The following is a 25,353-nucleotide window of genomic DNA, read 5'->3' as shown; positions in this document are numbered from 1 at the left end:
TGTGGACCCTTTAGGGCTACCATGAATGGTGCCAGGATGAACATTTTAAAGTGCTTCTCTTGGTGAATAATGGACACATTTCTGTTGGGTACAGAATTGCTGGGTCACAGGGCATGCCTACGCTCAGCTTTCCCAGACAATAGATAACAGTTTCCAAGGTGGCTTTGCCAATTTATACTCTGCCAGCAGTGTCTGTGAGCTTGGGCTTAACCGCAGCCTTGCCAGCACTCAGTGGTGTCCACTGTTGCCACATCAGCCATCCTACTAAGCACAGAATGGCATCACCTTGTGGCTGTCACTGTTTCCCTGATGTGCATGAGGCTGGCCCTTTTCACATATTCCTGACTGTGGGCCCCCCTTTCTTATGGAGTGGAATTCCCCGTATTTAATGCCTCTTCCTCTCAGCCCTAGAACAGCTCCTGTTTTCCTGAACAGGCTCCAAATGACACCCCCATGGACAGCAGGCAGGGGGCTGGTTGGTGCTGGCACTGAGAAAGCTGCGGGCTTGGCTGCATCACATGACGGTCGTTCCTTATGAAAAGAATGCCTGAACAGAGGCAAGGAGAGGAATGGGAGATGGGGCTGACTGCTCACATATCAACACTGGGATGGTGTGTGCTCCTGGTGGGGGCAGGAAGGGAGACATACATTCTGGGGAGAGAGCCCGAAATCCAGGAAGAACACACATACTTCTGAGGTTCTCCCTGAATCAGTCTGTGGAGCTCAACCCCAAAATGCCCACTCCACTTAGCAGAGGTGGGAAAAGTGAGACCATCTTTACAGATCCAGCAGGTCCTCTGGTCACAGGAAGCCAAGCACACACCCACCTGGGACCTGGTCCTCAACTTCTCCCTCCCCTCCCAAGCTGGAGTATGAATTTCATGAGGCAGGAACCACAACTGTTTGAACCATCTCGGACATTTAGCAGAATTAAATGCAAGTGGAATTACTGAATGGCCATGCATTTGCTAAAGATGAGAAAGGAGGCTGGCAATAGCAGGAAGGGGACCTGAGTTGTTCTGTGCCAATTGCTTCTACACTGTGACCACTCATCCCTCAGACAACTGGCAGGTTAGACTTAAATTCCCATTTCAAAGATAAGGAAACTGTGGTGACAGAATTTAAACCACTGCTCAGTCATAGGCTGTTACGTTACTGATGCAGAGCTAGGACTGCAAAGCCCGCTCGTCTCCACACCTTACCTGGCCCCGTGGCAGAAAAGACACGCTTTTGGCCAGGGGAGCTGTCAGGGTCTAGTTCAGAGCCACTCAGCTCCAAGGTTTCCACTAGAAGACAATAAACGTGCAGGTTCTGAAGGGGCATGAGGTATCCTTGGCTGCAGGATAACTGAGTCCAGGTGTGGTGAGGGTGGGGCCCCCTCTTTGTTCTTTGTTTTGTCCAGGTAATCACACAGTGCAGCTGAGCAAAGGCTCTGGGGGACCAGTTAAGATGGCAAGAAGTTCAGAGGCCACAGGTCTAAGAGTCAAGGTGGTAGAGAACTTCACTCTCCTGGGCCAAATGCCCAATGTATGGAAACAGAAAATGGTCCTGTTCTCCGGCCCGGGAGAAACACCCAATTGTGAGCAGCATGTGGTCCCTGCACTGCTATGCACGGGGCGCTCCTCTACTTCTGCCTGCTGAATGACCAGCAGGCGCCATGGCAGGCATCTGAGGAGAGCCCAGTGAAGCCTGGAGAGGAGGCCACCCCTGAGGATAAAACCCTCCCAGCATGCATCTGTGTGTGCACCGCCCCCCACATAACCGTGTTAGCATTAGGGCTTGAATCAGAACCATCGATACTGCTATGTGCTGGCAAGAGCAGTCAGCACTCACCAGGCCCCTGGCACACAACCATGCTTTTGCAGACATTACCTCTTCTATTGTCCCCATTGTCTCCCAGAAGAAAACATCAGTATATCTATTTTACAGATGAAGAAACTGAGGTGCAAGGATGCCTCGTGGCTGCAGAAGGCGGTGATGCAGAGCTGCATGCAGCCCAGATCCACTGTCAACACGCGGCCCTCTGCTTCACACCTAGGGCATGAACACCACATCTGAGGTCACTTCCATGTGCTGTGAGACCCTCACAAGGCCCCTGCATCCCCAGCAGCTCACTGCTCTCAATGGTGAAACAGAAAAACACTCCTCATGTAGATCTTGTAGTGTGAGCATGAGAAACAATTACTCAAAGATTATAAAGCACAGGAACCCTACCAAATATGACTTTTGCATTCAGGAATAATCATCTAAGGAATAAGTACTGCAGTACAAGGGGTTAAGGAGTCTTCTCCCACTTGAAAATGAGTCTGCCGTCTGTGCAGGCTACCCCCATCTACCAGTCACAATGGGCCAGCCCTCCAGCTCGGTGGATGACAGCAAGGTCCCAGCCAAGAGGTCTGTGGACACACCCGAGCACCTCCAACAGCCCCAGCCTCTGTCCAGCACCCCCTGCATCCAGAACTTGTCTCACCCGTGACCAAACTCCAAACTATTTTGGGTGGTCAGCGATGATTCCCTGGCTGTTCCAAGTTTCCCCCTAAACAGGTTTTCACCATAATCTCTAAACTTGGAAGGCAATGGGGGAAAAAAAAAGGAAAGGAGCTTGATGATTGGAAGGCCTGAAGCTGTGTGTACAGAAGCTGAAAATGTCAAGGTCTGAGAGTATTCAACAAATGAAAGCAGAATTTTATAAAAGCAACAGCTACTAAAAAAGATTGTCGGGTGCTGTGTCTTCCATCTTCCCAGCCATTACAGAAATACAATCATCCACAGAGAAGATGGAGAACCTTTTCCAAAACTGACACAAGGAGGCTGTATGACCGTGCCTGCCCTCCTGCCCCCACGCCTCATCCTTGTCTGTCTGGACGCTGGAGGGCCTTCCCTTTGTATACTATCACCACCCCAAGGAGCCAGAAAGGAGAGTGTGTTTTTGCACCTCCTTCTGGAGGCATTCAAGAACTGTTCACAATTGTGTAGGAAAATCTCCTTTTTAAAAAAGCCTGTATCTGTATATGCAAGGAGCTTGGACTTGGATGAGTGGGAAAGAACAGGTGAGGATGAAGGGCTGGCCCAGGAGAATTTCCTTTCCTTCAGCAAAGCACAGAACGGGTCTGAAAGAAAAGAACTGGAGTAGAGGGAAGAGGGTGATGGGGGAAAATAGATTTTAGACCAAGAGAAATGCTGTGAGACTCCTGCCCTTCACCCCAAACAGACATAGGCACACATGCTTCTAGGAGCCAAACCCAGAGAGGGAAGTGCGAGGGGGGCACAGCAGGAGACAGCAGAATAGCACACATAACAAAAAAATTTTTGCTTATGAACATATGGGCAACTGTGATAATTAGCGCTATGGCTTTTGGAACTGTTTCTACCCTCTTCCAGGATCTCAGATCACAATCCTTGTCATCAGAACTGCAGTCGGACCTGGGCAGCAGGCTGTTTCAAGAATCTCTTGCTTGGTAAGGGCCACCTGTGTAAGTGCCTCAGGGGGCCTTGCCAGCCTCAGGACCACAGGGCTGCTGGCCCCATGTGCCTGCAAGTCTAGGGACCACATTTCTGCCCAGCTCCAGGGTGCATGCCACAGGAGAAAACCCCTATGGAAATCAAGCCCCTTAAGCAAACTGTCAGTTTCAAAGCTCCAAACCATGACAAATGATTCTCGATTTGCCTGCAATAAGCTGATGGCTCAGGTTGCCTGGCATGCTGTCTCAGGCATGAGGAAGAACAACTTGTTTTAACCTCACAACCATCCCCACCCATGTTTTAAGCTGTATCTTTAAAAAATTTGTCATGATCAACAAATTAACATCCCCCCTGCAAAGGAAGCAAGTTACCAAATGTATTTTCAGAGGCTTAAAAAAAGAAAGGGAACAATGCTGTCTTTTTGAATCTCATTCATTTCAAAGGCTCTACTTAGAAAAGTAGAGAGTGTGTAGCCAACGGTGCACTTTAATCGCCCCAACTCCCAGGAGACAATCAGTAATACAACCATAATATATTTGTAAAGCAAAACTTCACGTTATTATTATTTTTATCCAATGCAGCTTAACTAAAGCAAGAAAGGTATGCTGGGTCTCAGCACCGCCCTGTGGTGAAAGTGAATTTTTTCTAAAATTGAACCACAGCAGAGCCAGCCACATTCAACAAAAAGCAGGCCAATTAAAACCCAATTATCTCTGTGAATGCAACTTGTTGAGAGTGTGGGCCAGTGGGCGTGTCCCCAGGGTGACTGGCCATGGGCGCCAAAGGCGCCTGTCCCTCCATAGGGTGGTGGATTCCATCCATCGGGTGCCTTTAGGATCTGGACCCGCAAAAGGCAGCAAGCACAGCCTTACCTTCCTCTCAATGCTCCCCAGCTGCTCCTTATAGAGGGTGTCCCAGCGTCTCAGCTCTGCCTCTTGGCTCTCCAGAGCCCTGGCCTGCTTGGAAGAGAACAAAGCCCACATTAGCCGGCGGTGCTGGGGCTGGGCTGGGCTGGGGCTGGTGGGAGAAACAGGGCTGATTCCTGCTCACGGTGACATTAACAATGACAATGGTGGCGATAATGACTTGCAAACCTATCTATGCCAGACTACTACATACCTTGTGTTTCATTTTCACTGCAAGACTTCCAGGCAGGTAACTGCTAGAACCACTTCACAGACGACAAGCCCTACCCGCTGTCAAATGCTTACTCTGGGCCAAGTACTTTCCACAGATTCTCTCATGTGACCCTTGCAACATATGTGTAGAAGCAAAGAGGATTATCATGACCCCCATTACAGATGAAGGAGAGGAGCTAGGTGACTGTATCAGCTCACAGCTGTGAGGGACAAGCTGGGCTTTGAACCTGGGTCTGGCCCAGGCTGCTGCACTGCCTTGAGGCACATGGTGCAGAAAGGCCACAGCTGCTCTCTGGCCCCGGGAGTCCTCACATCTGGCTCCACACCATGCGTCTCACACGCTCAGCTATAACAAGGCAGGGATGCCAAAGTGCCCCTTCTTCTGGTGGTACAAACTCTCTGTATCTGAACCCCAGCATCCTAGAGCTGGAAAGGACAGATGCTCCCTCACCCACCTGACAGGGAACAAACAGGATAGCTGGTGCACATGGTTGAGGACCCTCCCTCAAGGTCACAGTTATGCTGAGGGCCTTGGCTAATCAGGCAAAGCAACCTGTTGTCCGCAGACCCAGGGCTGAACCTACCCAACCTTTAACTAGTTGGGCAACCTCAGTAGCTTCCCAACTCCACCAAGTTCTAGCCTGCTTAGGTACAGTATACAGCCTGGCACACTAGACCCACAGGACTATGCACAGGTGAAAGGAAACCCCAACAGAAATGGATGAGGTCACCCACATCCCATGTGACACCTGCATCAGGGCAAGGTGGGAACAAACATCCTACTCACTGGGTCACCCATACCCTCTGAGCCTCTTAGGACCTTTCTGGGACAAGGCCCCAAGGACTGCCTCTGTCTGGGGTCTGAGAACTCTGGAAGGCTGCCTTGGTGCTGGTGAGGAGGAGGAAGGCCATCCACTTACTGTCTGCACCCATGCTAAGGGCTGGGTGTGCTCAGGCCCCATTCTAGGCACCCTGTGTCCCTTCTCACAGCCTCCATAAGCATAAAACTAGTCTGAGACGGACCATGAACCCAACTGAACAGACTCCAAGTCCTGAGCTTCTGCCTTCAAACCGCACTACGGTATCAGCACATGGGTTTGAACTGTTCAAAAACACTAGGCAGGCCAAGAACAGACATTTCTGAAAGCCCACTTTCTGGGGAATGCTACACCCCTGGCATGAAAGCCTTCTGAGGCCCTAGCAGAGGGCTCAGAAACGAAGGCTGGCCACACGACAGTGCCTGGGGGTCAGCGCAGGTTTAGAGGACCATGCTGCACCCAGGTAAACGGCAGGTCAGCAGGGCTTGGCGGCAGGCTGACCACTGTGAGTACAGCAGTAATAGTGGCTTGACCACTGAGTGGCCTGTAAGTTTGAGCGAGTTGCTCTTCTTCTCCTGCGTATTCCCCTCTTACCTGTAGAATGGAGAGAGTAATAACTTGGCTCCTGAGGCTGCTGCAGAATATCTAAAAATGCCAAGAAGGCTTCTGGAATGCCTATGGAATGCCAACACTTCAGAAAAGCTAAATACAAACAGCGAGCCTGAACGCTGAGGATTTCTTACAGGATCTTCAAAGCTGGGGCTGGGGCAGCGTCCCAGGAATGCAAGCATAGCTAATGCGTGCTGGGCCATCAGCAGCCGGCTCTTAACCATTACCCAGCCCTGGTGCAATCAGAGGGGAAGCTGGTCTGAGACAATGAAGCAGCCGCACAGGAATGTCTCCCCAGTCTCCAGACCTGCCTTTTTCTGGCCAATAGTCCCACAGAATAGGATGATGACACCTGAAAGCAGAACTGACATGAGGCGATTCCATGGCTGTTCACTGGGGGCCAGGAGGCTGTCATGTGCCCACTGACCCTCTGTCCAGCTGACATTTCGGGATGCACCCTCTGGGCAGAGGCTCCAAGAGCTCAGCTCATGGCTCCTGGGCCTGCACAGCATGAACATGTGTGTCAGGAATGGAGTGCAGAGCTAAGGCTCTGGGCCAGGCTCCCTAGCCACCTCAGCTTCCGCAGGCACAGAGACTCTTCACCCCTGAGAAGACAGATGGAAAATAGGAGCCCTCGCTTTAGAGCCATCCTAGCCAGGTCAATCTGCAATACAGTGCAGCTGTTTAGATAGCAGTGAGTGTGTCGCCCCTGGAACAGACACTCTATGAGTGGATGGGCCTTGCCTGCCTCGGCACAAACCCAGAGCCAGGGCCCCATGACGGTGGAGCCAGCAAGGTGGCTAATCCACTCAAGCACAGCCTATCCACTCCATTCATCTCTGAGATTTACAGAGAAATCCAATGACTGACAATGGACCGAGGTGACATTCGAAAAGGCTGTAGAAAATGAATCCAGTACGAACGCCTGGATGTCCGTGCCTTGCCCAAAGCAGGCACTTGGTGACACAGTTTTGATGAATGAAGGCAGGCATCAAACAAGGCTAGTCACCCTACCTAGCTGCCGGTCCATGCTGGCTCCCGCACTCACAAGAGGCTGGGCAGCAGGTGTCGCTCAGCATGGCCATGGAATTAAGGAGGCACAGGCAGGTTTCAGTGACTGAGTCAGTAATTTATCAGAACATTATTGAGTGTCTACATGTGACAGACACGATTGCTAAGGGGTTGGGGATACAAAAGGGAAATGAGAGAGGGTTTCTGCTCTCATGGAGCTTAGATCCCAGTGGGAGAGACAAATGTGTGCACAGAAAAATAAGATAATTTCAGAGAGGGATATGTGTTGGAGAGACCACAGAAGAAATAACTTGTCGGGTAGCAGGCTGCTGTTTTCTCTAAGGAGATTGCTAAGACAGTCTTCTGGGGAAAAAAATACTGAGTACATCATTCTGTCTCCTATACAAAGGTAGAATATCCCCATTATGAAGATCTACTCGGCAGATTACAGCCTTTGAATAGGGAACCGAAAGGAATCTTTATGATTTAGTCAAGGACTTCCTCCATCAAAAGCGCCCATCGAGTTCACACTTTGATACATTGGCCCTGCTCCAAACACACAGGGCAGGTAAAATACAACAACAGAAGACTAAAAAGACATGGCCAGGCTCAAAAGCCAAATTAAAATGTCCAACAGAATAGGAATGCAAAGCAGCAGTGAGGCCAAAGCCACGCGCCTGCTGGCTGCAGGTCTGGAGCCAGCAGAGATGGCAGAACAAGGCATTCTCCACAGAGGTGGGGGATGGGAGCCACATTTGCCACCTGGAGTCCAGGGCTCCCCCAGTTAAGAAGCTGATGTCAAAAATGCCTGCAGACCCCCACATAGGGCAGTGGTTTTCAGACTGCTTGAACCTAAATTCAGCCCAGAGGCCACAGCTCCAGCCATGTCAGCTCCTGGTCACAAATGAGCCAAGCTTTCTCTGGCTCAGGTCCTAGCTCTGCAGAGACACTAGTACCACCACGGTGCTACCAGAGGGCCACAGTGACACCTCACCCTGTACTGGTGCAGGAACAGGCCAGCCACAAAAATGATCAGCAGGAAGAAAGGAAAATGAAAGAAACAAAGAAAGCAAAACAAGACAAAAAATTAAATGAGCCTGCAAACCAAATCCCAAATATGTGGAGAGATATAATGCTTTAGAAAGGCTACCAATAAAATTAACAGATGTAATATGAATTCACCCCAGATGAAATTAATGTTATGGGACATTTTAACAAAGTATTTTTAAAAACTTTACTATGGAAAAATTTAAACACAAGACAGAATAATACAATAAACTGCCAGATAGCTATAACTAAGCTTCAAAAATTATAAACCAAAGAAATCTTGTTTCACCTCTATCTCCCACCCACCCCTACCCCCAGGTTTCCTGAAGCTCATTATTTCATCTGTATATATATGTCAAGATATTATTCTGAAAGACAAGGACTTTCCTTTTCCTCAACAGAACCATACTATAACATTGCATAGTGAAAAAAATTAATTTGTTAACATCATCAAATATTCAGCTGCTGTTCAAATTTCCAAGTGACAGAGGATTTTTAAAATGTGTGTTTAAGGTGCTCAAAAAGACAAATGAACTTCTGATTTAAAAAGAAGCAATTATGAACCTGAAACAGGCAGACCCCCAAAGAGGTAGTACTATAAATCCAAATTTCTTCAAAATAAAAAAATAAAATGGGTAAGGAGAAATGAGCAAGTTGGAATGTAGGACAGAGATCTGGTCCAGAATGTTGCAACGGAAGACAAAAATTAAAAGTAAGAAAGAGAAAGGAAAAAAGAAGGAAGAGTGACTGACAGACTCCAGTGCGTATTCACTGGCTATTTCAGCAGGATAGCATGAAAGGAATGGCTGAGGAAGAGGAGGTGCAGAAGGAAGAGAAGGGAGGGACAAGAGAGGAAGGAGGGGGAGCAGATGTTGGAGCAGAAGGCAAATTAGACAGAGAGAAGGGGAGACAGTTAAGGTGAAGATGAGGTGGGGGAGTGGGAGCAAGAGATGGGGCTGGAGGAATATGAGGGAGGAGAAGAGGATACAGGCAGAAAATACCAAATAACATTAGAGGAATAAGTGTAAGTCAGTTATCACAATAAAAATATAGTAGACAGCTTCTAAGATGGCCTCCAGTGATCCCACGTCCTGGTACTTACACCCTTGTGTGATGTCCTCCCAGAGTGTGGACTGCACCAAGTGACAAACTTCTAACAAACAGAATCTTGCTAAAGATAGTGATTTCTGCCTTGCTCACACTTTCTCCCTCACCCACACTGATGCAGCAAGCTTCCATGTTGCAAGCTGCCCTATGGAGACAGCCACATGGTCGGGAACTGAGGGAGGCCCCCGGCCAACATCCAGTGAGGAATTAAATTATGCCAGCAGTTACATGAGGGAGCTTGGAAGCACAGCTTCCTGAATTGAGCCCTCAGGTGAGAAAGCAGCCCTGGCCAGCACCTTGACTGCAGCACTGTGAGAGACCCTGGCAGAGGCACCCAGCTGAGCTGCACCTCACAGAAACTCTTAGGTAATAAATGTTCAGTGTTTAAACACTACATTTTGTAATTTCTTATTTAGCAATAGGTAACTAATACAAAATGTGAACCAATTAATCTCACCCTTGAAGTAGAAACATTATCACACTTTGGATAAAATAAAGAAAAAGAAAATCCAACTATAAGCTACTTACTTATGAGACTCAACCACCACCATACTAGTGATCTTACAGAACAAAAGACAACCTTTCCCTGGACTTAAACAAAACAGGGTCTTATTTTGTTTTGTTTACACAAAAGGTTAGGCACTCAATCAAAAATTTAAAAATAAACACACACACAAGAAAATAATGACCTGCTCATTATTTTCTAAATACTCAATAGAAGCAGATGCAACAATGGCCCACATATTAGAATTAATACAGAGGGACTTTAAAACAACTATTATTAAAATGTTAAAGAATCTACTAGAAAAGGGTAGATACCATGTATGAAGAGATGGACACTATCTGGCCCCCATAATTTGTGATAAGAAATCAGATGTCAGTCTTGTTGAAAACCTCTTCTACATGATGAGTTGTTTTCTGGTTACTTACAAGATTCTCTCATTGACTCTGGCATTTGACAGTTCGGTTATGATGTGTCTAGGTGTGGGATCTTGAGATCTCCTTGTGCACAGCCCTACACCTACATGGTGTCTTCTAGACTCCCAGCAATATGCCAGAGATTTTCAAGGCCTCACGTGGACATCTCCTTCTCTAGTTTTTCTTTTTGAGCCTTTGGATTACCCTATTGTTTGCCCAAACTCTTATCTACCTCTTCAGGCAGCCATGATGTTCAACTATTGCCTCTGATTGTTTTTGACAAATAACCACTGTGAAAAGGCTACTTCCATTGGGCAACCTCTGAGTCACATCAAATAAAGACAGCCTTGCAAAGTAGGGTCTTCTAGGGGAACCACCAAATAGGAAAATAATGACAATTATCTGGGAAGGGGGCTTTGAAGGACTCCAATCCTTTTCTGCCCTGCCTAGTAGTTGCTAGGCTATTCATTTTTACCAGGATTGCAGCTGTTGGTTTTCAAGGTTACTGCTTAGTTAGGGGAGGGGATGGGCATAAGACAGTTTTAAAACACCACAAAGCTCAGTCTCTTTACTAAGATTCATCCTTTTTCTTTAAACAAACGTTCCTGGATTGATACAGGCTTTGGTTAATTTTCAGAGTTCTGAAAATTACAGACTGTGACCAACGGGGCGGAGCCAAGATGGCAGTGTGAGTAGAGCAGCGGAAATCTCCTCCCAAAACCACATATATCTATGAAAATATAACAAAGACAACTCTTCCTAGAATAAAGACCAGAGGACACAGGACAACATCCAGACCACATCCACACCTGCGAGAACCCAGCGCCTTGCAAAGGGGTAAGATACAAGCCCCGGCCCGGTGGAACCCGAGCACCCCTCACCCCAGCTCCTGGCGGGAGGAGAGTAGGCAGAGCGGGAGGGAGAGGGAGCCCAGGACTGCTGTACACCCAGCCCGAGACATCCTTACCAGAGCACAGACACATTGCATGCGTGGGGTCCTGGATACTAGGGAAACAGGGCAGCAAGACCGGTGAGCGGGTACCGGAGGACAAAAGAAAAGCGAGTGGCCATTTTTTTGTTCTTGTTGTTGTTGTTGTTGTTTTGTTTTGGCGAGTGCTTTTTGGAAGTCTTCAAGGGACAGGGACCCCAATACTAGGGAAACAGGGCAGCAACACCGGTGAGCAGCTATCGGAGGTCGGCACCAGAGAACAAAAGAAAAGCAAGCGGACATTTTTTGCTGTTGTTATTGTTGTTGTTGTCATTGTTTTGTTTTGGCGGGTGCTTTCTGGAAGTCTTAAAGGGACAGGCACCCCAACACTAGGGAAACAGGGCAGCAAGACTGGTGAGTGGGTACCAGAGGCCGGCGCTGGAGAACAAAACAACAGAGCGGCCTTTTTTTTCTTTCCTTCTTTTTTTCTTTATTTTTAATTTTTAATTTCTGTTGTTGTTGTTTTGTTTTGGCAAGTGCTTTTTGGAAGTCTTAAAGGAGCAGGGCGGGACACGTAGTCCAGAGGTAGGGAATCCGGGGATCTCTGGACACTCTAATCTCCTGGGCTGCAGGGAGCAGGGAGGCACCTTACAGAGAAAAATAGCCTCCCGGTTGCTCCCCCTCTAACATGACTCCACCATTTTGAAGAGGCAGCCCAAGCCAGGCAATGCCCACAGAAACAGGGGAGATAAACTCCATAGCAGCCAGGCAGGAAGCAGAAGCCCTGTCTGCATGCAGCTAAACAGCACAAGCCACTAGAGGTCGTTGTTCTCCCAGGAAAGGAAGGCCAAAAACCAACAAGAAGGGAAGTTCTTCCAGCTGTCACTCGTTCCAGCTCTGCAAACTATTCCTATCACAATGAAAAGACAAAATTACAGGAAAACAAAGATCACAGAGGCAACACCAGAGAAGGAGACAGACCTAACCAGTCTTCCTGAAAAAGAATTCAAAATAAAAATCATAAATATGCTGACGGAGATGCAGAGAAATATGCAAGAGAAATGGGATGAAGTCCGGAGGGAGATCACAGATGCCAGGAAGGAGATGACAGAAATGAAACAACTCTGGAAGGATTTCTAAGCAGAATGGATAAGATGCAACAGGCCATTGATGGAACAGAAACCAGAAAACAGGAATGCATAGAAGCTGACATAGAGAGAGATAAAAGGATCCCCAGGAATGAAACAACATTAAGAGAACTGTGTGACCAATCCAAAAGGAACAAAATCCATATTATAGGGGTACCAGAGGAAGAAGAGAGAGGAAAAGGGAAGGAAAGTATATTTGAAGAAATAATTGCTGAAAACTTCCCCAAACTGGGGGAGGAAATAATCGAACAGACCACAAAAATACACAGAACCACCAACAGAAAGGACCCAAGGAGGACAACACCAAGACACATAATAATTAAAATGGCAAAGATCAAGGACAAGGAAACTTTTAAAGGCAGCTAGAGAGAAAAAGGTCACCTATAAAGGAAAACCCATCAGGCTAACATCAGAAATCTCGAAAGAAACCCTACAGGCCAGAAGAGAATGGCATGATATATTTAATGCAATGAAACAGAAGGGCCTTGAACCAAGGATACTGTATCCAGCACGACTATCATTTAAATATGATGGTGGGATTAAACAATTCCCAGACAAGCAAAAGCTGAGGGAATTTGCTTCCCACAAAAAACCTCTACAGGGCATCTTACAGGGACTGCTCTAGATGGGAGCACTCATAAAAAGAGCACAGAACAAAACACCCAACATATGAAGAATGGAGGAGGAGGAATAAGAAGGGAGAGAAGAAAAGAATCTCCAGACAGTGTATATAACAGCTCAATAAGCGAGCTAAGTTAGGCAGTAAAATACTAAAGAGGCTAACCTTGAACCTTTGCTAACCACGAATTTAAAGCCTGCAATGGCAATAACTACATATCTTTCAATAGTCACCCTAAATGTAAATGGACTTAATGCACCAATCAAAAGACACAGAGTAACAGAATGGATAAAAAAGCAAGACCCATCTATATGCTGCTTACAAGAAACTCACCTCAAACCCAAAGACATGTACAGACTAAAAGTCAAGGGATGGAAAAACATATTTCAGGCAAACAACAGCAAGAAGAAAGCAGGGGTTGCAGTACTAATATCAGACAAAATAGACTTCAAAACAAAGAAAATAACAAGAGATAAAGAAGGACACTACATAATGGTAAAGGGCTCAGTCTAACAAGAGGATATAACCATTCTAAATATATATGCACCCAACACAGGAGCACCAGCATATGTGAAACAAATACTAACAGAACTAAAGGGGAAATAGATTGTAATGCATTCATTTTAGGAGAATTCAACACACCACTCACCCGAAAGGACAGATCCACCGGGCAGAAAATAAATAAGGACACGGAAGCACTGAACGACACAGTAGAACAGATGGACCTAATAGACATCTATAGAAGTCTACATCCAAAAGCATCAGGATATACATTCTTCTCAAGTGCACATGGAACATTCTCCAGAATAGACCACATACTAGCCCACAAAAAGAGCCTCAGTAAAATTCAAAATATTGAAATTCTACCAACCAATTTTTCAGACCACAAAGGTATAAAACTAGAAATAAATTCTACAAAGAAAACAAAAAGGCTCACAAACACATGGAGGCTTTACAACATGCTCCTAAATAATCAATGGATCAATGAACAAATTAAAATAGAGATCAAGGAATATTTGGAAACAAATGTCAACAACAACACAAAGCCCCAACTTCTGTGGGACGCAGCGAAAGCAGTCTTAACAGGAAAGAATATAGCGATCCAGGTACACTTGAAGAAGGAAGAAGAATCCCAAATGAATAGTCTAACATCACAATTATCGAAATTGGAAAAAGAAGAACAAATGAGGCCTAAAGTCAGCAGAAGGACAGACATAATAAAGATCAGAGAAGAAATAAACAAAATTGAGAAGAACAAAACAATAGCAAAAATCAATGAAACAAAGAGCTGGTTCTTTGAGAAAATAAACAAAATAGATAAGCCTCTAGCCAAACTTATTAAGAGAAAAAGAGAATCAACACAAATCAACAGAATCAGAAATGAGAACGGAAAAATCACGACAGACTCCACAGAAATACAAAGAATTATTAAAGACTACTATGAAAACCTATATGCCAACAAGCTGGAAAACCTAGAAGAAATGGACAACTTCCTAGAAAAATACAACCTTCCAAGACTGACCAAGGAAGAAACACAAAAGTAGAACAAACCAATTACGAACAAAGAAATTGAAACGGTAATCAAAAAACTACCCAAGAACAAAACCCCCGGGCCGGATGGATTTACCTCGGAATTTTATCAGACACACAGAGAAGACATAATACCCATTCTCCTTAAAGTTTTCCAAAAAAATAGAAGAAGAGGGAATACTCCCAAACTCATTCTATGAAGCCAACATCACCCTAATACCAAAACTAGGCAAAGACCCCACCAAAAAAGAAAATTACAGACCAATATCCCTGATGAACATAGACACAAAAATACTCAATAAAATATTAGCAAATCAAATTCAAAAATATATCAAAAGGATCATACACCACGACCAACTGAGATTCATCCCAGGGATGCAAGGATGGTACAACATTCGAAAATCCATCAACATCATCCACCATATAAATAAAAAGAAGGACAAAAACCACATGATCATCTCCATAGATGCTGAAAAAGCATTCAACAAAACTCAACATCCATTCATGATAAAAACTCTCAGCAAAATGGGTACAGAGGGCAAGTACCTCAACATAATAAAGGCCACATATGATAACCCACAGCTAACATCATACTGAACAGCAAGAAGCTAAAAGCTTTTCCTCTGAGATCGGGAACAAGACAGGGATGCCCACTCTCCCCACTGTTATTTAACATAGTACTGGGGGTACTAGCCACAGCAATTAGACAAAACAAAGAAATACAAGGAATCCAGATTGGCAAGAAGAAGTTAAACTGTCACTATTTGCAGATGACATGATATTGTACATAAAAAACCCTAAAGACTCCACTCCAAAACTACTAGAACTGATATGAGAATACAGCAAAGTTGCAGGATACAAAATTAACACACAGAAATCTGTAGCTTTCCTATACACTAACAATGAACCAATAGAAAGAGAAATCAGGAAAACATTTCCATTCACAATTGCATCAAAAAGAATAAGATACCTAGGAATAAATCTAACCAAAGAAGTGAAAGACCTATACTCTGAAAACTACAAGTCACTCTTAAGAGAAACTAAAGGGGAAACTAACAAATGGAAACTCATCCCATGCTCGTGGCTAGGAAGGATTAACATCGTCAAAATGGCCATCCTGCCCAAAGCAATATACAGATTTGATGCAATCCCTATGAAACTACCAGCAACATTCTTCAATGAACTGGAACAAATAATTCAAAAATTCATATGGAAACACCAAAGACCCCGAATAGCCAAAGCAATCCTGAGAAAGAAGAATAAAGTAGGGGGGATCTCACTCCCCAACTTCAAGCTCTACTATAAAGCCATAGTAACCAAGAAAATTTGGTACTGCCACAAGAACAGAGCCACAGACCAGTGGAACAGACTAGAGACTCCAGACATTAACCCAAACATATATGGTCAATTAATATTTGATAAAGGAGCCATGGACATACAATGGCAAAATGACAGTCTCTTCAACAGATGGTGCTGGCAAAACTGGACAGCTACATGTAGGAGAATGAAACTGGACCATTGTCTAACCCCATATACAAAAGTAAACTCAAAATGGATCAAAGACCTGAATGTAAGTCATGAAACCATTAAACTCTTGGAAAAAAACATAGGCAAAAACCTCTTAGACATAAACATGAGTGACCTCTTCTTGAACATATGTCCCCGGGCAAGGAAAACAACAGCAAAAACGAACAAGTGGGACTATATTAAGCTGAAAAGCTTCTGTACAGCAAAAGACACCATCTATAGAACAAAAAGGAACCCTACAGTATGGGAGAATATATTTGTAAATGACAGATCCGATAAAGGCTTGACGTCCAAAATATATAAAGAGCTCACATGCCTCAACAAACAAAAACCAAATAATCCAATTAAAAAATGGGCAGAGGAACTGAACAGACAGTTCTCTCAAAAAGAAATACAGATGGCCAACAGACACATGAAAAGATGCTCCACATTGCTAATTATCAGAGAAATGCAAATTAAAACTACAATGAGGTATCACCTAACACCAGTAACGATGGCTGCCATCCAAAAGACAACAAATGTTGGCAAGGCTATGGAGAAAGGGGAACCCTCCTACACTGCTGGTGGGAATGTAAATTAGTTCAACCATGGTGGAAAGCAGTATGGAGGTTCATCAAAATGCTCAAAACAGACTTACCATTTGACCCAGGAATTCCACTCCTAGGAATTTACCCTAAGAACGCAGCAATCAAGTTTGAGAAAGACAGATGCACCCCTATGTTTATCGCAGCACTATTTACATAGCCAAGAATTGGAAGCAACCTAAATATCCATTGGTAGATGAATGGATAAAGAAGATGTGGTACATATACACAATGGAATACTACTCAGCCATAAGAAGAGGGCAAATCCTACCATTTGCAGCAACATGGATGGAGATGGAGGGTACTGTGCTCGGTGAAATAAGCCGGGCGGAGAGGGAGAGGTGCCGGATGGTTTCACTCATCTGTGGGGTATAAGAGCAAAGGAAGAGCTGAAGGAACGGAACAGTGGTGGAGTCACAGAACCCAGGAATGAACTAGCAGGTACCAAAGGGAAAGGGACTGGGGAGGATGGGTGGGTAGGGAGGGTTAAGGGGGGAAAGAATAGGGGGAGCATTAAGATTAGCATACATGGGGGGGGTGGGAGAAAGGGGAGGGCTGTGCAGCGCAGAGAGGACAGGTGGTGATTCTGCAGCATTTTGCTGTGCTGATGGACAATGACTACAAAGGGGTTTATAGGGGGGACCTGGTATAGGGGAGATCCTAGTAAACATAATATTCTTCATGTAAGTGTAGATTAATGATAACTAAAAAAAAAAAAAAGAAAGAAAGAAAAGGGGGATTACTCCCTGATAGGATAAAACTAACTGTAAATCAATGATTAATGCATGTTTTAAATATTCTTAATTTTGATCACTTAAAGGTGTCAGATGATCGGCTATGGAGATACATTTTTCTGATAATATTCCTTTCTCTTAAAAAAAAGCAGTTCCTGTGTGGTGACCTCCAATGAGTTCTACACAATGGTATAAAGGGCATATCAAAGTGTGGGCAAAGGGTCTGTTCGTGTTTATACAGAGGATCAAAGCCTAATTTGGCTACCCAAAAAATGAACTAAGATACGATATGAAGAACTTCCAACATCAGCATTCTCTGGAAGAGTCATACCAGAAGATGATCATCAAAAAACCTCAACAAAGATCCAGGCGATGCTGCAGTTGTAGCTGCATTCATCCCACCGGTTCCTGGACTTGCCATTGGAATGAAGAAGGAGATATCTAAGCTGGCCTGTGCATACAGTAGAACAACAAATTTGACTGGATCTATACTGTTGGAACTCAACCAAGAATTAGGAGAAATGCAAGTTGTAGCACTCCAAAATCTTACGACTACAGACTATCTACTGTTAAAAGAACATATGGGATGTGAACAGTCCTCAGGAATGGGTTGTTTGAATTTGTCTGATTTCTCTCAGACTGTTCAAGTTCAGTTGGACAATATCCACCATATCATAGATAAGTTTTCACAAATGCCTAGGGTGCCTAACTGGTTTTCTTGGCTTCACTGGAGATGGCTGGTAATTATAGGTCTGCTTTGGTTATGTAACTGTATTTCTATTATGTTAATGTGTGTATGCAATTTAATTAGTAGTTTGAAACCTATACATGCTTAAGTTACTCTACAAGAAGATATGTCAAAGAAATAATCAATCTTCCCATGTTTTCCTCCGTCTGCTACTCCTATAGCTTTTCTTCTTCCTTCCTAATTACAACCCTTAAATAGAATTCGTGCCTCCTATCGAATTTACCGAATATCATAATTCTCCCAAGTGGTAAAGATACCTCAAGACAAATACTGGGCATAAAAGCCACAGGGCATAAATCTACAAAGAAGTAAAAAGCTAACCTTTTCAAACAATATTGCCTCTCTCTCACTTACCAACTTTACATTTCCCTGTATGGCCCCAGAAGATGACTGGTTAGCCAGAGACGGGTAAGATTCCTCAAGGGAGGCACAACCTAAGACAGGCACCGTCGCAGGGGGGCCATCAGGAGAGAAATTGGGGATCAACAGAGGTGAGGCTTAGAACCTCACCCCCCCTGTTCTGAGAGAAATCTTCTGCATCCGTGGATGTTTTATTGCCCTTGTCTAGCTTGGATTAACACTTAGTCTACAGGCACACACCTGATCATCTACATTTGCTCTCTTACAGCACTAAACTATGTTTTCTACCTTTATCTTGCATCTACCTACCACTTCAGCATTCTATTAAAATAAATAAATAAATAAATAAAAAATAATAATAATAATAATAAGGGAGAAATGTGGAATTCACATATAAATCAGGTGTAAAAATCAAACGAATATTCGCGTGATCAAAACCGAAAGTTTCTGTGATGACTGCCCTTGTACTGTTCACCATGTAAGAACTTATTCACTATGTAAGAATTTGTTCACCATGTAAGAACTTGTTCGTTATGCTTCAGAAGTTTGGAGATTGACAAGAATTAGGCTTGGGGTGGATTAATGATTGTGCATTGAGCATTGAGTCCCCTATACAGAATTTCATTGTTGTTAACAACCATTTGATCAATAAATATGAGAGATGCCCTCTCAAAAAAAAAAAAATAGACTGTGACCATTTTCATTCCTTTTTGGAAAAGAGGATTTTCAGAGGTCCTTACTCCACCATTTTCAGCAACACTACCCAAGCATATAAAATAGAAACAAATGGAAATGCTAGAAATGAATACTGCTATTGTAAGAAATTACCAAAAACTTAGTGGCTAAAAACAATATGCAAATTAATTTCTAGCATTGTATGATAGGAAAGCATGGGTTTATTAGCAGGCTGGACAGAGCTGACAAAAGAATCAATGAATTAATAAACAAAAGTCATTAGAAATTATCCAAATTCAAACACAAAGACACAATGCATGAAAAATCAAATGAAGCAGGGTACCCAAGATCTATAGAACAATTATCAAATGATATAGCATACATTTAATTGGAGTCCTGGTAGGAGAAGAGAAAAATGGAGCAAAATAATGAAGAGATAATGAAAACCAAGAATTTTCCAAAATTAATTATAAGACAACAAACAACAGATCCAGGGAGCTCAGAAAAATCCCAAGCAGGATGCTTTTGTAAAGTTCTTCAATAATTCCTGAAGTAATGGAGTATTTTTTGAACACAGACTGTCATTAAGTTTTTTTTAAAAAAGTAATTTCTAGAGCAACCACTAAAACAGTAACAAAAAAAGAGCACAAATAAAAAGTCAATACAGGAGACAAAACAGACTTCTAAAATATATTGTCTCATCTCCACCTTCTTTAAAAAAAAAAACCTGCAAGAAAGTAGCAACAGATAAAGAACAGATGAAGCAAACAGAAATCAAATATCAAGATGGCAGATTTAAATCTAGTCATATCAATAATCATATTAAATGTAAACAGATTTAACCCCTGGTATTAGTTTCCTATTGCTGTTGTAAGAAATTACCAAAAACTTAATGGCTAAAATCAGTATGTGCTTATTTTTTCACAGTTTTAGAAGCCAGAAGTCTCAAACGGGTCTTATTTGGCTAAAATATGTTGTTGGCATGATGTTATATTTCTGAATGCTTTACAGAAGAATTTATTTCTTTGTCTTTTCCAGCTTCTAGAGGCTACCTCCTGCATTTCTTGGTTCATGGCCCCACATCACCCTGACCTCTGCTACTGTCATCACATCTCCTGAAAAGGACACTTGAGATTACATTGGGTAATGGATAATACAGGATAATATCCCCATGTGGGTAAAACTGTAACATTTCCAGAATATCTCGCCTGGCTTTAGTACATCTGTATATAATATAGGCGTTCAGAGGTGGAAAGAAGTATGGCTTTAGTGTATTTGCATCTTCCCTCAGGGGTGGAGAGGTTCATCTCCATATCAATGGGTGATTACCTGGGCAACAGAGGGCTTATCTTTACCTGAGAGGTGAGGGGAAGGGCCGGTTTTTGGGTGCTGCTGGAGAGGAAAGAGAGATGGGCCGGACACAGTTTTGTAAGCAATAAATGGGTTTTAAACTTTATTTCTCCCTATGACTGATTTCGGTTTTTAGAAGTATTTTGCCCCGAGATTTCCTCTCCCCAGACTAACACCCTTAGTCACATCTGCAAAGTCCCTTTTACCATGTCAAGGAAAGTACTTGTAGGTTCTGGGGATTACAAAGTGGTCATCTTTGGGGGGTCATTCTCCTGCCTCCCATACTTTCCAGTGAAAAGGCAAAACCCTAACTATATGTTACTGATTTTAAAAAATACATTTTAAATATAAAGACATAAACAGTTAAAAAAATTAGAAAAAGATAAATCATGCAAACATTAAGTATAAGAAAGCTGGTATACTATATAAGTATCAAATAAAGTAGAATTCAAGACAAAAAATATTACCAGATATAAAAAGGGGCGGTTCTTAATCATAAAAGTGTAAGGCTGGAGGCACTGGAGGGAAGGGCAAGGACAATGCAGGCGGAGCACAGACAGCACCAAGTAGCTCTATGCCATATGGGGAAGGAACGAACAGCTCTTCCTGGATTCCAGTCCCATGACGTGCCGACAAACCCCGGATGCATACCCCCTCCATCCGGAAGGAGGAGACCTCTGGCTGTCCATCACCTGACCCTGAGCCAATAAAAATTCCCCACATACCCCTAGCATGGCCCACTTCCCCCTCCCTTCACTGTTCTCTTAAAAACTCGCCTCCCCTGCTGGGCACGACTTCCCAAGCCTGCAACCCTTCAGACTGGTGAACTTCACCCGGAATTGTGCTCAAATAAACTGCCTGGCCCTTTGTTGCCTCTTGTTGCCTGCTTATTTCGGCTAGAATTTATCTTACATTTGGTGCAGAAACCCAGGAAGGAGCGTGACCATGGGGCCCCAACCAGCCACCGGCGGCCCTGCCCCCTCCTTCCCCGACCCAGGTCCTCAGCCCGCTCTCCACTGTGTGGACTATTTTCCAGTGAGTCCCTCAGTTTCCCCCGGTCTGTTTCCCTTCCTAACCAGCTTTCACCTGGTCTATGCGAAATCATAGCTACGTCCAGGTTGGGGCATCCGGCCCACACCCTGCAGGCATCTGGCCCGCCCCTGGCCCTGCGGTGCGGGAGACATCCCTAACCCAGGCCCCAGGACGTCTGCGGGCATCCAGCCCACCCCTGGCCCTGCAGTGTGGGAGATGTCCCTTACCCAGGCTCCCAGGACGTCTCCCGACTTGGCGTGCTTGGGACGCTGGGCACTCCTCTCAGCAGGATTAGTTGGGGAGGTGACACAGACATGGGGAACCAGCCCTCAAAAGCAGAGACCCAGACCCCATTGCGGTGTCTCATTTCTAATTTGGCTACTCTATATCTGTCCCGGGAAGTTCGCAAACGGAAGCTGGTCTTCCTTTGCTCTCAGGCCTGGCCTCAGTATCCCTTGGACAACCAATCTCACTGGCCCGAGGGAACGTTCAATTTTGGCCTCCTCACCGACTTGACTAATTATTGCCACCGGAGTGGAAAGTGGGGTGAAATCCTATATGTGCAGGCTTTTTGGACTTTGCATGCCCACCCAGATCTATGTGTTAAGTGAACTCCTTCCCAAGTTTTGTTAGCCCAGGCCTCCGCCAAGGATCACCGATCTCTACCACTCCTATTACTGGGAGGCTCTTCTCTGATGGACTCAGCGGAGGATCTCGGCTACCCCACTTCCCACTCCTCCAGGCCCACCACAGGGGCCAGCTCCCTTCCTCAATGTTCATGTTCTCCCACCTCCTCCTCTCTCTCTCTCTCTCTCCCCACCATCTTGTTCCCCTTCTCTTCCAGTCTCTCCACCACCTTGTTTCCCTTCTCTTCCAGTCTCTCCACCACCTTGTTCCCCTTCTCTTCCGGTCTCTTCACCACCTTGTTCCCCTTCTCTTCCGGTCTCTCCACCATCTTGTTCCCCTTCTCTTCCGGTGATGCCACCATCTTGCTCCACAGGGGCCAACTTCACTTCAGAAAAAATGGATAAAACTCCCCCATATCCTGGTCCCCTGCCTTCAAGTTCTGCATCGATTCCCAGGTTGTATCCCCCATTGCCAGTGTCACCTCCTCCATCCCCTCCTTCAAACTGGCTGCTGTCCTACTCACTGCAGCTGGTGCCCAAATGGTCTAGCCCTCCTGTAACCCGCTCTAAGTCACAGCGCTCTCAAGCTCATGTGATGGCTCCTCTAAGGGAGGTGGCAGGGGCTGAAGGGGGAGTACAGGTTCATGCTCCCTCTTCCCTGGCAGACTTGTCCCAAGTGGAACAGTGATTGGGGTCCTTTTCCTCCAACCTCGTAATGTTTGCTAAACAGTTTAAATATCTCACTCGAGCTTACAAGCTCACCTGGCACGATGTACATGTAGTCCTCCAATCCACTCTAACCCCGGAAGAATATGACTGTGTCACGGTGGCGGCACAGCACTGTGCCAATGAGGCCCACGCCACAGATGAACGGGAACCTATGGGCAGGGAGGCTGTTCCTCTACAGGAACCCCTGTGGGATTATAATTCTCCTGAGGGTGAGGCGTGCTGGGATTGCATGGTTCGCTACTTGTTAGCAGGCATGAACTCAACCGCCCAAAAGGCCATCAATTATGATAAGCTTAGAGAAATTACCCAGAGGCCTGATGAAAACCCATCAGAATTCCTCAAGCACCTCAAGGAAACCCTAGGGGCTTTTACTAAGATCGCCCCAGCCTCAGCGTTGGGTTCCTCTCTCCTGGCCATGCATTTTATAATTCAGTTGGCCCCCGACATCAGGCGCAAGCTTAAAAAGGCTAAAGATGGTCCCCAGATCCCTCTAGGAGACCTGGTAGATATGGCATTTAAGGTTTTTCATGCCTGAGAGGACAAGAACAAGAAGAGGTCAGCTGCCTGAATGGCGGAACAGACTCGTGCCATAACAGCTGCTCTGTGACCAGCTCGTGGGGATCGTCAGGGTGTCCCTGAAGATCAACTCGAACCTCCAGGCCCTTGCTTTCGGTGCAGCGAAGAAGGGCACTGGGCACCGAAGTGCCCCAACCAACCATGCAGACCAACCAGACCATGCCCCAGCTGCGGTAAGCGAGGTCATTGGAAAGTAGACTGTCCACTAGGGGGTGGTCCTCCTCTGGCGGCAGAGCCCCGCGGGGGGCGGACGCCCTCAAAAGACTACCCTTCAGACCTGCTGGGCATCCTTGAAGATTGAAGACGCCTGGACTCGGTACCCCAATCACCCTTGCCGAGCCCAGGGCCAGGCTGTGGGTAGCGGGTAAGCCCATCTCCTTCTTGGTGGACACGGGGACTACCTACTCTGTTCTCCCTTCCTTTAAAGGGCTTTTATACCCTGCCAGGGTCTCCGTAGTTGGGGTCATGGGAACCCTCTCCAAGCCTTTGGAGACGGGCTCAGTGGCCTGCACTTTTCAAGGCATCCCATTTACCCATTCCTTTCTGGTCATGCCTTCCTGTCCTACCCTTCTGTTAGGATGGGATCTGCTCTATAAGTTAGGAGCCTCTATTTCCCTCCCACCTTTTGAATGCTTAGGTTATCTCATTGCTTTAGTCAGCGAAGGAGGGTTGGACGACAGAGACCTGAGTCTCCCAGCTCCCTGAACTGCTGTCAATCCGGCCGTGTGGGAAATCTCCACCCCTGTGGTGGCAACCCACCACATCCTGGTTTTAATACGCCTTAAAGACCCATCCCACTTCCCTTCTCAGCCTCAATTTCCTATTTTGCAGGCTCATCGAAGGGGACTACAGCCTATTATTAATCATCTGCTCTTGCAGGGGCTTTTGGTGCCGGCTATCTCTCCATGCAATACTCCCATCTTGCCGGCAAAAAAGCCTTCTGGAGCATATCACCTCGTTCAGGACCTCTGAATAATTAATGAGGCTGTTATTCCCATACGCCCAGTAGTGCCTAACTCATATACTATTCTGTCTCAGGTCCCTTCTGGTACCTCTCAATTTACTGTACTGGACCTTAAAGATACCTTTTTTACTATACCTCTCCACTCAGACTCGCAGCTGCTATTTGCCTTCACGTGGGAAGACCTTGACACCTGTCGATCTAGACAACTGACCTGGACCGTTCTACCTCAACGTTTTAGAGATAGCCCCCATCTTTTTGGACAGGCCCTGAAGGAGGACCTCTCGCGACATTCAACGGGTGAGAGTACTCTCCTCCAATACGTAGATGATCTTTTACTTTGCAGCCCCTCAAAGGGGGCCTCGGTTCTGGGCACCACATTCCTTAACTTCCTGGCAGACATGGGATACAGAGTATACCCTGCCAAAGCACAGCTCTCTCTACCCCAGGTTACATACCTCAGGTTAACTCTAACTCCCACCACTAAAGCCCTAATGGCGGACCGAGCGGCTGTGATTAAAGCTCTCTCGCTACCTACTTCAGGAGCCGAGATACTATCCTTTCTAGGATTGGTAGGGTTTTTCAGATACTGGGTGCCTAACTTTGCCCTTCTGGCCAGACCGCTTTATGCAGCTGCCACAGAGACTCCTACTGGGCTGCTAACTTCAGCCACCAAGGTGGCTTCTGCTTTCAATCAATTGTGAGATGCGTTGCTCTCATCCCCCCTGTTGACGCTCCCCAACTTAACTAAGCCCTTTACCCTATATACAGCAGAGAGGGCAGAGGTGGCAACCGGAGTGCTGGTATAGCCAGTGGGGCTGGGGTGCCATCCCATTGCCTTTCTCTCCAAACAGTTAGATACCACCACCAGCGGGTGGCAGCCTTGCCTCCGAGCCCTGGCAACTGCAGGAAGTCTGGCCTGAGAAGCCCTGAAATTAACTCTCCTACAGCCCATTATTGTGTACTCCCCACACCAGTTACAAGATCTTTTGAGTCATAAATCCCTGGCCTCCTTGAATCCTTCAAGGGAACAGGAATTCCATCTCCTGTTTATTGAACATCCACAGGTAACCCTAAAATTCTCTCCACCACTTAACCTAGTCTCCTTGCTTCCC

The 25,353-nt window shown here is 45.5% G+C and overlaps 1 protein-coding gene and 1 long non-coding RNA gene across 6 annotated transcripts in view; both read right to left on the bottom strand.

The window, feature by feature from the left end:
• The window catches only part of CHCHD6 (coiled-coil-helix-coiled-coil-helix domain containing 6), a 275,900-nt gene that overhangs the window by 98,518 nt on the left and 152,029 nt on the right, over positions 1-25,353 (bottom strand). For 2 of the 5 annotated variants that reach the window (XM_036911595.2, XM_036911593.2), the window contains exon 5: positions 4,335-4,421. The exons of 1 other annotated variant lie outside the window; for it this stretch is intronic. In XM_036911595.2, coding sequence (XP_036767490.2) covers positions 4,335-4,421 — 87 coding nt within the window. The remainder of the gene's footprint in view (positions 1-4,334; positions 4,422-25,353) is intronic. 2 more of the 5 variants (XM_036911596.2, XM_036911594.2) reach the window with 1 other exon arrangement.
• LOC130684567 (uncharacterized) lies at positions 4,428-8,277 on the bottom strand. The gene is made up of 3 exons (XR_008998886.1): positions 6,456-8,277; positions 5,155-6,380; positions 4,428-5,105 (listed from the first exon to the last, which is right to left on the bottom strand). It is a non-coding gene; the product is annotated as an uncharacterized LOC130684567 (long non-coding RNA).

This window comes from Manis pentadactyla, chromosome 1 (genome assembly GCF_030020395.1).
Source record: "Manis pentadactyla isolate mManPen7 chromosome 1, mManPen7.hap1, whole genome shotgun sequence".
In the NCBI taxonomy this organism is placed as follows: Eukaryota; Metazoa; Chordata; class Mammalia; order Pholidota; family Manidae; genus Manis; species Manis pentadactyla.
The sequence above is the reverse complement of the archived record's forward strand: the minus strand, read 5'-3'. Positions and strand labels throughout refer to the sequence as shown.